The 11,281-nt window shown below is 38.1% G+C and overlaps 2 protein-coding genes across 5 annotated transcripts in view; one reads left to right on the forward strand and one right to left on the reverse strand.

Annotated features, from left to right (window-relative positions):
- SPA17 (sperm autoantigenic protein 17) overlaps positions 1-9,439 on the reverse strand; it is a 22,502-nt gene extending 13,063 nt beyond the window's left edge. The window contains exons 1-3 of one of the 4 annotated variants that reach the window (XM_019658859.1): positions 9,316-9,439; positions 8,036-8,216; positions 1,741-1,811 (exon numbers count right to left, since the gene is read on the reverse strand). In XM_019658859.1, coding sequence (XP_019514404.1) covers positions 1,741-1,811; positions 8,036-8,189 — 225 coding nt within the window. In that variant the 5' untranslated portion in view covers positions 8,190-8,216; positions 9,316-9,439. Of the gene's footprint in view, positions 1-1,740; positions 1,812-7,711; positions 8,004-8,035; positions 8,217-9,315 lie in introns of those variants that run through there. The other 3 variants (XM_019658856.1, XM_019658858.1, XM_019658855.1) reach the window with 3 other exon arrangements.
- A 143-nt stretch (positions 9,440-9,582) lies between these two features.
- Positions 9,583-11,281, forward strand: part of SIAE (sialic acid acetylesterase) — a 36,260-nt gene continuing 34,561 nt past the window's right edge. The window contains exon 1 of the mRNA XM_019658891.1: positions 9,583-9,803. Coding sequence (XP_019514436.1) covers positions 9,737-9,803 — 67 coding nt within the window. The 5' untranslated portion in view covers positions 9,583-9,736. The remainder of the gene's footprint in view (positions 9,804-11,281) is intronic.

Genomic DNA, 11,281 nt, shown 5'->3' on the forward strand with positions numbered 1-11,281 from the left:
GTCGGAGAAAGACAAATACCATATGATTTCACTTATATGTGGAATCTAAAAAACTAAATGAACGAGCAAAGTAAACAGAAATGGTCTCAGAGATACAGAGGAACAACTGATGGTTGCTAGTTGGGAAAGGGTGGGGATGAGGGAGAAGGGGAAGGGATTAGACAGCATAAATAGTTAACTACAATATTGCCACAGGGATATGAAAGACTGTTCGAGGAAAATAATTAATAATGTAAATATTTTGTAGGGTGTCAGATGGTCACATGTCTTGCTAGGGAGACTGCATCATGGATGAGGTAGAGGCTTGATCATTGCACTGTACACCTGAAGCTGATGTTGTATAATATTGTATGCCAACTATAAGTGAATATATATAGTCATGGGATGTGGAGTACAGTGTGGGAGTGGAGTCAAGGGAATTGTAATAGATATGTATGATATTGGGGGGAAAGTGGGGCGGCGGATTGGAGGAGGAGGGTTGTCACTTCGAGGGGTAAAAAGTATAACTATTGCACTGTGTTGTACAGCTGAAACTATTCTAAAAATGTATTTCACAATAAAAAATAATAAAAAAACTATTTAAATACAGTAAAAAAAAACAGTCAAAAGAGAAGGAAAACACCTGAAATTGCTATATGACACAAATATTTAAAATTTTTCAAAATTTTCCCTTTGATTTCAATAAAATATGAACACCAAGAATCTAGTTAAATAGAAATAAACAGAACACCCCCATTATCTGGTAGGCACAAATAGATGGAGCTTGATTTTTGAACTCATGGAATAAATGACAGATATTTTCCCAGGAAATTCCCCAATCTACTGTGGAACACCAACAAAACTTGAATTTTGTTAAACCCTTTTAATTCAAATATCTGAGGGTGCTTTGTGACTAATGTTTTATCACAGTTGTCTAGAGTAGTGCTTTCTCAGGCTTTTATGTACCTATAATTTACTTTGGGGGTCTTGTTAAAATTCAATTTATGATTTGTAGACCTGGGGTAGGACCTGAGACTGAATTTTCCTAAGCTCCCAGTTGATGCCAATGATGCAAAGGCTTTCTGATGCCTTTCTCAACCAGTATTCCTTATCTGGACCACAGAACACAGAATATTTTGAGTGACTATTGTCTCAATTCTCCCAAGGATGGTACATAACTGGAATTCTTCTAGATACAAAGGAGAGACATGCAATGGGTGCCTTCAGCGTAGAGCTTAATTATTTTGAGGAACCTTGGTTAAGAAAGGCTGGTTCTAAGAATGCTACTAGAGAAAATAGGTTCAGTCTCTGAACAGATTAGCTTTATAGAGAAAACTCTACATACCACTAACATCTTTATTTCTAATCAGTCTATTGTAGGATGTCAATGATAATGAAATAATTGGATAAAGTGTTTTATTTTATGAAATAGCATTCATTAATTCAACAAATATTTATTATCTGCTACTGCTAAGCACTGTAATATGCAATAAATCTTGAAGGATAAATGAGAGTAATTATTCTATAACTTTCAAGTACATTCTATTGATCATCTTTAAATTTAAACTATGTATCTGTATGTGCTTCAGAAACATTAGAAAAGAATTTCTCATCAGAAAAAAACAGCACAATTAAAAAGGTTTAATAAGATATTTGTGTGGCCTCTCACAATTTTCATGATTCTGGGGAGATCCCAATGATCTCTGTTTTGGAGGCCAGGGAGAGGAAATAACCAAATCCAACGGCTTCACAGAGCCATACCTTGAATGCATGGTTGTTATAGAAGCAGTCATCTACCTTAGTCCCCCATTCTGCTGGATCAAAGTTGGTTTCTAAATAATAAAAATATAATAATTTTAGACTTATTTGCATTCATTAAAATAAATCTAGAATAGTAACACAATCTGTTTTCAAAATCCAGGTTCATAACTGCCAGTTAAAAATCTTATTAATGTTGTTCAAAGCCTAGCACTGCACATATAACCAGTGATCATTAAATACATGATAAATTAAACATTAGATGAGCCATTGGGTATATTTAGAAAGACAGTAAAAACTGTAATTGCTGCCTTCATAAAATTTATAAATGGGAGAAACAGAATAAATGCTAATACTTAAGTATAAATAAGTATGAAAACTTATAAACATGAATTAGTAAACAGGAATATGAATAAAAATAAATGCTAAATTGTAAGGAAATGCAGAAAAGTGAAGGATGGGAGGTTTTTTTTTTTTTAAATGATGCACATTATATAGTCAGTTGACATGGACAGGAAGAAGTATTTACATTGAGACGGAATTTTTCTTTAACTTTTAATTATGAAGAATTTCAAATTTATAAAAATAGAGAATAATTGTCATTTAGAATTGAAGGACAGATAAGCTTCCCAGACAAGAAGAAGCTGAAGGAGTTCACCACCAAAGCAGTATTATAGGAAATCTTAGAGGGACTTCTTTAAGATGGGAGGGGGGTTAAGGATGGGTGAAAGGGGAAGGGATTAAGAAGCACAAATTGGTTGTTATACAGTAGTCATGGGGATGTAGGGTATAGCATAAGGAATATAGTCAATAATATTGTAATAACTAGGTGTGGTGCCAGAATAGGTACTAGATCTATCAGGGTGATAGATGGGAACGGGGTTGGGGGCAGAGTGAAAAGGTGAAGGCATTAAGAGATACAAATTGATAGTTAATACAGTATGGGGAATGTAATCAACAATGTTGTAAAGATCACATAAGGTGCCAGATGGGCACCGGACTTATCAAGGGGATCACGTCATAGACTGTGTAGATGTCTGAGCAATGCGCTATACACCTAAAGCTGAAGTAGAATGACACTGAATGTCAACTACAACTAAATATATAGGTATATATAGTCACGGGATGTGGAGTACAACATAGGGAAGATAGTCAATATAACAGCTATATAAGATGTCAGAGGGGTAGTAGAGCTTGGGGGTGGGTTATCACTTTATGAGGGGATTAAATGTCTAACTATTACATTACTTTGCACATCTGAAACTAATAAAATAAAGAAAATTAAAATAAAAAAATAAAATACAAAAAAATAAGAGAATAATATAACAAATTCCCACGTGCACCTGAACAGATTCAACAATTATAAACTCATGATTATCTTATCTGAAATTTTACTCTTTCCTGCCCTTTCTTCTGATTATTTTCAAGCCAATCCTAGGCATCATGTTATTTTATCTACAAATATTTATTTCAGTACGCATCTCTAAAATATGGAGCCAAAATAACCATTATAACACCTAAAAATACTATCAATAATTCCTTAACATCAACTATCCAAATTACCCCCATTGTCATATGTACGAGTGTGTGTGTGTCTATATATATATATATATATATATATATATATATATGTATATATATATATATATATATTTCTGTTGGTTTATTCAAATCAGGACCCAAACAATGGGCACGAACAGTCTTTTATTGTCTTTTAAATCTCTTAATTGAAAGCTCCCTACCTCCCACTCCACATTTTTTTCTTACAATTTATTTGTTGAGGAAATTGGCCATTTTTTCTTTGGAGTTTTCCATAGTTTAGATATTTTGTATTACATTCCTATGATGATTTTTTAACAATTTCCTTTGCCTTCGAATTTCCTGTAGACTGCTAGTTACATCTACAACTCAATCTGATTCATCTATGATTTTGTTTTTTGGCAAGAATATAGGTAGTGCAGTGTAATTGTCAGGAGATATATAATATTTGGTTGTCTCTCTTTATAATTTTTATGAGCCCATTGATGCTTGCTTAATTTCTTTAGGGGTTACAAAATTGCAATGTTCTAATTTGATCATTTTTTCTTTATCTCTAGAGTACTCAATAAAAAACTTTCCTTCATCAACTATTTGGTTACCCTGAACTACAGTTCTTATAAATAAGGCAGGTTGGTTTTGATTCTTTCCCTTTATTTACTAGTTTTCAGAATAACCATTTGGTTCCTTAGGATCCTCTCTCAAGGAGCTCTTTCTTCTCCTCCTTCCCCTCTCCCCACCCCCTCCCCCTCTCCTTCTTCTAATCACGAACTTATGAATATTTAATAAGTTGGATGAATTTCAATCCATTGCATTTATTATTCTTATTGATGCTCTAATTGTCCAAAATTGGCCAGCAAGTGCTTACTCATGTGCTCAGATGCCCTTGAGTCCTTTAGAAACAACTCAAGTAATCTTTGATACTTTCCTTATTTTCTGGTATGGGAAGATGTCCAGCCTCGTGTTCATATTTCCTGCAGAGTTCAAGGAATTAACTAGTTCTCCAAGAAGGCCTGGTTCCTGGGATATGGTAGTTAGGATCCACAGTCTAGGGGCTAGGGTCTCGGGGGGCACTGGGTTAGTCATGTTTTAAAGCCTTTTAAAAACATGTAAAGAGCTAGAAAATAACTTTCATTTTTTAAACAAAAAATATATCATGAGGTCACACTGATATTTTTCAACTCAAATTTAGGCTTACAGGATTTTATTAATTTTAGTGTATATTTGTTAGTCATATTTCTTACACTAAAAATCTTAGTCCTAATGATGGTAGGAGAGTTACTTATTTGTATGTCCTATAATATATAACAAATAATTTCAGAATAAGTATACTATTAATTAACAATTACTGAAAATAATTTAAGATTTTTTTTTTTACTTCATTTTGTGTTTTTAGGCTATGTCTACCAGGGAAGTAGTCAAATTACTGTTATAAAGTCACTTGAAATAATTACTTTCTGTGTGGGTACTCTACCTAGTCAATACTGTTAGGTTTGTTTTGCTTTGCTTTTAAATTTTAGAAATTGTTTAACGATTTTTAAATTTAATTCTATCTTATAACTATGTTAAACATTTATGATTTTGAATTCAAGGTATATTCAGAGAAATCTAGCTTCTATCTTGTTCCCTTGACTCTATTCCTTCTCTCCCTAGAGGTAAATGTTAATTTTTTAAAAGATTTATTCTTCCATTACAAAATATAAATGAATTTATATATTCATATCAATATCCCTTTCTTAGATATTAGTAGCATACTAAACACATTTGTTTCCACCTCACTTTTTTCGCTTAATATATTGGATTGTCGGAAAAGTCATGACATATTTTTCTATGTTTTTCGTTGCAAAAATATGTCTTCACTTTTCTGACAACCCAATATCTTGAAAATCACTTCAACCCCATTGTTTTTTTTTTTAAAGCTTTATATCATTCCATTGTGTGGATGTATTCTACAGTTTATTCAATAAATCCCCTACTATGGATATTTGTGTTGCTTCCTCAAATAAAAATGCAATGAAAAGTGAAGAAGTGGAAGTTCTAGGTCAAAGGTTAAATATGTATATAATTTTGGTAGATACTGCCATTTTCCTCTCTTTGGGATTGTATCATTTGGTATCTCCTCCAGCAGTGCCTATGAGTGCCTATTTCCCCCTCGCCCTGCCTAGAATAAATTGGCAACTTTCGACTTTTTCCCAATCTGATAAGTGGGGGTGGGGGTGGGTGATGGTACCTTGGTGTAGTTTTAACATGGGCTTCTATTATTATGGGTTAGTTTGAGTATGTTTTAATATGCTAAGGGTCATTTGAATTTTTGTGTGGTGAATTGTTCATATCACTTGCCCATATTTTATATAGGGTTGTTTTTTTCTTCTTAAAGATTTTATTGGGGAACTGGGGGAGGGGAACAGTGCTGGGGAATTGGGGAAAGGGAACAGACAAGTTGCTGTCCTTTTTTTCTTCAGTCTAGCTGTGGAGGACATCGCTTCACTGGCCCATGTTGGTATTATGATCATTGCATTCTCCAGCTAAGGCAGATCGGTCACTGGCCACTGGACAGCCGCTTATGGCAGCTCACGCTGGCTGTGAGCCACTCACGGTAGCTTATGGCAGCCCACTGCAGCCCCACTGCAGCTTATGCTGTTGCCAGTGACTCACGGCAGCCCAACTCCAGGTCAAGCTATTGTTCACCATCTTAGCTGTAGAGGGCGCAGTGTCACTGGCCCATGTGGGATCTGAACTGGGGCCCTGCTGCTCAGAGCTGGCATCCCAAGCCAACTCTTAACCAATGCGCCACTTGGCCGGCCCTTTTCTTCACTGTTTTTTACAAGCTCTTTATTAGGTTTATTAACCCACTGGGATATAAAGTACAAATACTTTTCTCAGTTTATCATTTGTAGTTGTATTATCCTTATGGCAATTTTTGTCATGTAATATTGTCAATTTTATCCATCTTTTCCCTAATTGCTCTTAGATTTTTGAAGTAACTATAGCAACTTAGCTAGCAAAATGTTTTCCTCTTTTATGTTATAGAGAAATTTATCCATGTTTTCTTCTAGCATTTGTATAGTTTCATTTTAAAAACTATTTAAATCTCCAATCCATTTGGAACTTATCCTGATGTACAATATAAGGAATAGATCCAATTTTATCTTTTTCCATCTTTATCACAACATCATTGAATAAAAAGCCCACCTTTTCCAGTGATTTGAGATACCACTTACTTCATATACTAACATATTTCCTGTCACACACACAAAAAAAATTAAGGCTATTAATTACCTATTAGGAACACTGGTAAGGAAATTCTTGCATTGTGTAAGAGACTGGCCTAGAGGACTTTCCTCTTCCCTTTTGGAAAGACTAAATTCTAATACTTGTATCAGTTGGATAATTCACCTTTGGTTTACATGAGTGGAAATGGGTGTGGTCCTTAAAATTTTTTCAAATAGTTTTCCCCATTTTTTATTAGTTAGAGAGCTAGTATTCTGAGACCATTACTCTGAATCACCAATTGCTTTAATTATGATCTGGTCACAATGATCATGTTTTTGTAATGGGATGTTTCTGAGGTCTAAAACTAAATAAATGACTAAAGTCATTTTACTCATAAATTTGTAAAATTAAAGTTAGAGTAACAAAATTAATGTTCATGACAATTCGCCTCTTGCCCTAAGGATTTCTCTTAATAGTATTTAGTAGCACTTGAGTTTCAGATAGTGCAACAAATATTTGCAGTGACTGGATACTGGAAAAGACCAGCAACATTCAGGAAATTGGCAGAGATTTTGAGCTCTGCCAGGGTACAGCAAAGAAGATACCAGGATGGAGCTGTGCAGTGTGACCAGAGTTGTTTCAGTTCAAGCCTTGTGGTAGGTTTCCTCCTGCTGTAAAATGGTCTAAAGTGGAATGTTTACTTGCTTGTGGTTCTTTCTAGTCGCCTTTACCACACTGTTGGAATACTGTAATCAAAAGTAATGATTAAAGCTTATACAAAATGGTTGTTCCAGTTAAGAATAGGTTATTAATAAAAATTTATGGCTGTGATAATTCCCATTTTGACCACGGGGTCCAGTCTTGATAGTAATGAACCTTCAAGGCTGGGGATTTGGAAGTTTTATTTATGGAAGTGAAGAAATTCTGCTTTGGCTCTCTACCAAAGAGTCACTGTTAGCCTGAATCTTAATTTCTGGGCAGGATGGGACCTTGAGAGTATAGAGAAAGACTGTAAATTACCTTCCCAACCTGGAAGTTCACTTTTCCAAGCAGTTCTCTGTGCCTTTATTGTAAAAGTTTCATATCCCCCAGCAAATACCAATGTATTTAATCTAAGAAGTGTAGAATTGTTTTTTACAATACTTTTAATACTTGCAAGTAAGAAGAGTCAAAATGTAAAGAACACCACTAACTCTCCTCCCAGTAAGTATACACAGTCACCTACCTGGGGTGCATAGGAACAGCCTGCTGGAAAATGGGAGAGTGAGATTGGATGATCTCTTGAGGTCCCCTTCTACCCAGTATGTCCATGAGAAATAAAACCAAGAAGGTCTCAGTAATAAGTGGATAATCTTCAAAAATGTGAAGTAATGTGATTTAAGAGAACCCGTTAAAAGGCACATGTTTCAAACAGCAAGAACTGTTATTTGAAGCTACTTGCCTTGTAAAGGCTTTCTGTGGAATAGGGATGATCTTAAGCAAGTTTCACCATAACCAAATGCTCAGTCTCTTATTTCTTTAAAATGCCTATTTTTTAAAAAAAGCTTACTCTCTCTTCTCTCTAGAAGATTCTCAAAATATGCTGCTGCAAAAGCTGGTATATTGTCCGGTTGCTCCCTCAGAATCTCACGTGTCAGCCCTTCAAGAAGATTCCCAAATCCTTGTGGAATTCGGTAGTGCGTGTTGGAGAATGGAATCGACATCTCCTTGGAAGAAAATGCCTATTGTACCTAGAGATTCATTAAAGAGTACTGTCTTTAAATTTGTCTCATTTTACTTATATAATCACAACTATGGCAACAAATTATTTCTGAGTCCCAAATTTCCTGGGGTTCAATATTTTTTCAACAACACAATTCAAGTCCACTCATTTCTTCTAAAGAGTTTTGAATTCTCCATTATTAATTAGAACATTACAAATACAAGACCCATATCATAGGCCAAATCATTTTTTTAATAACAAAAATCAGTTTCTCCACTAGAACACCAAGTACTTTTTCTTTCTGTACCTATCCTTTCTGTATTTAAAAGGTTAGTGTAATTTTGCTATCCCGCGGGAATTTGAGAATGATTATTAAAAAAAATTCCTAATAAATTACTTAGAAGACCCTGTTTAGGGTCTAAAGTTTAAAAAATTAAGTAGGAACCAGTCCTGGTTCTAGAAATTACTCTAATTTGTGATTGAAGAGGTTTCACACTTAGTCTTTCCCTTTGCTTCCACTTCTGAAGCATGTTCTACAATGCCTCGAAACATCAGTATACTCTGCAAGGGGCAGCGGAGGCAGTAGAGCAGGGGCAGTCATGATTTTGCAAACACAGCCTCCAAAGTTTTGTGATTCTTACATGTTCTGGTTTTGTCTAGACCAAGTATTGTCTTTCTGTCTTGGAATACAAGGGCTAGATTAAGGATAGCTGCCAAGCAGCGGTTGGGCTACGGAGTGTGCAAACACACAGGGTTCTGGCCTGTTTGAGAGTTAACGCCGAAAAAAGGCCGGAAGCAGTGGTAGGTAGGGGTCTCGGTGGGAAACTAGATGGTTTCATAAGGGCCAATCTATGGAGGGACCCCCTTTTCTTCGAGGGAACAGGAGATGAGGTATTGAATCCTTCTAGGGTTGTGAAAAAAAATGGTTAGACCCTGAACCCATCTGAGGAGCGGAGGGCGTCGAAGAGGGCAGGACGTCGAGGATCTGGGACTTCAGATCAGGCTGCCTGGGTCCCCAATCTGCCCCAGGGTTCCCAGAATGTGTCGGGGATCCGGAGAGAATACGACGGGCGATGGGAAAAGATGAGGTCTCGGTTTCGGAGAGGAAGTGGGGTAAACCGCCTCACCTTAGTTCTCCCGGTTCTCCCAGAGATGGTGCCGATGGTTCCCGTTGGTTTTTTTTCGTTGCTGGGGAACCGTTTGTTGGTGTTTTTTTTTTTTTTTTACTTAACTACGGCGGCCGAGAAGGGGAGAGGTGAGGCCTGGAGGGCGGCCGCAAACCGCTGCACTGAGCGAACGGCCTGGAAAGGTGGGGTCAGGTCTGCTCCGCCCCACGGCCCCGTCCCGCGCAGCCCCCGCCCCGCTCAGGCCCCGCCCCGCGGCTGCGACCCGCGTAGGTCCCGCCCCGCTCAGGCCCCGCCCCACGGCTCCGACCCGCGTAGGTCCCGTCCCGCGTAGGCCCTGTCCCACGGCCAGGCCTGTTAAGGCCTCGCACTGGCCGGGACCTCGAGTCCCGAGTCCTGCGCGGGAACATCGGTCCTAGCTGACATGGTGGCGCTGGAATTTGTATTGTGGCTGGTGCTGCCATTAATCCTGCGGCCCTACACGAGTGCAGGTGAGGCGGCCCAGCTCGGTCTGACCCCACCGGTCAGCCTGCGCGGGTTCCGACATCCCGCGTGCTCGGAGGACCCCCACCAACGCCCCCTATCAAGATCCGGGAAGGGGCCTCCGACACAGGTGTGGGCTGCAGATTCTGCTGGGCTGGTACCCCAGCCCTTCGCTTCCTCCCCTCCTGTCCACCGCTGTTAGAATGCAGAGCGTTGGGCAGAGAGAGTTGGTTGATCTGAGTTGGAGAGGTCCTCAGGGTCTTTGAATAGCTGCTGGGGAGAGGGGCGAAGCCAGTTAAATAATATTTGAAAACAGGTGGCTGAGTCATCCAAAACATTTCAATGCTGCCTACTCAGTGGTATCCTGGGGGAGGGTTTGCTTCAGGCTAGAAATTAAATTTTACGTTTGAATGGTGATTAGGGCTAAGAAGTACAACCCCCTCACTAGCTCAGAATATTTAAGACTCAGCTTTGGTTTTTGGTGCAGTTTACAGATATTGATGGTAGGATAATATTTGGTGGCATTGGGGAGGAGGGTGACTCACTTTGTTGTCCAGGTGAGATCTTGTCATTTGGCTATGCCAGGCTGGACAGTAGGTCACAACCATGGAGAAACCAGAAGATGGAATCTTGTCTGCTAATGCAAAGTTAAAAGTGATAATGCTGGATCTGGTTTTTTTTTCTTCAAACACTCAAATGGTGGACCACAAAGATCCCTGTTAAGAAATGAAAATTGAGGTGGGAGAACAGTTGGAGTGCAGAAAAATGACTGCTGCTTTACCTAAAGAATCCAAAAAGTACCCAGATTTAGACAAACTGCAGCCCATATGTGGTTTTTCAGGGTTTAACAAAAGTGTAAGCTAATGTTTTTCTGACTCATCCCCACACAGTGACCTTTGCGTCTAGCATATGAGGTGGTTGAGTCTAGCATATGAGGTGGGGAGAAGATAAAAAGGAGAGTAGGGCCATTATTTTATTAGTTTTTCTGTGAAAGGCTGTTAACTTTGATATCAGTATTTTACCTTTGCCTTTGGGTCATATTGTTACATCACCAGTAACACTGATTATATTTTTCATTGATGAATGCTTTAAATTTTCCTTCTTTCTTATTTGGTTGCATATCCTGGCATCTTTCTTTCAAATCATTACCCCTGTGCCCATGTTTATCATGTAATATTTGAGATGTACAAAAACATATGTAACAGTAAATAAAATGAACAACCATGGGTGCTCTGCCCAACTTAAGAACTAGAACATTACCAATTTTACTGAAATTCCTTGGGTTTTCCTCCCTGATGCATCTGCAGGTTCTTCACCAGATGTAACCACTGTCCTAATTTTGTCAGTCTACTTTTTTTATTTTTTAAGATTTTTTTTTAATTGGCGAATTGGGGGGGATGGGAACAGTGCTGGGGAATTGGGGGAAGGGGAACAGACAAGTTGCTGTCGTTTTGTTCTTCAGTCTAGTTGTGGAGGACGTTGCTTC

This window comes from Hipposideros armiger, unplaced genomic scaffold, assembly GCF_001890085.2.
Source record: "Hipposideros armiger isolate ML-2016 unplaced genomic scaffold, ASM189008v1 scaffold_291, whole genome shotgun sequence".
Lineage (NCBI taxonomy): Eukaryota > Metazoa > Chordata > Mammalia > Chiroptera > Hipposideridae > Hipposideros > Hipposideros armiger.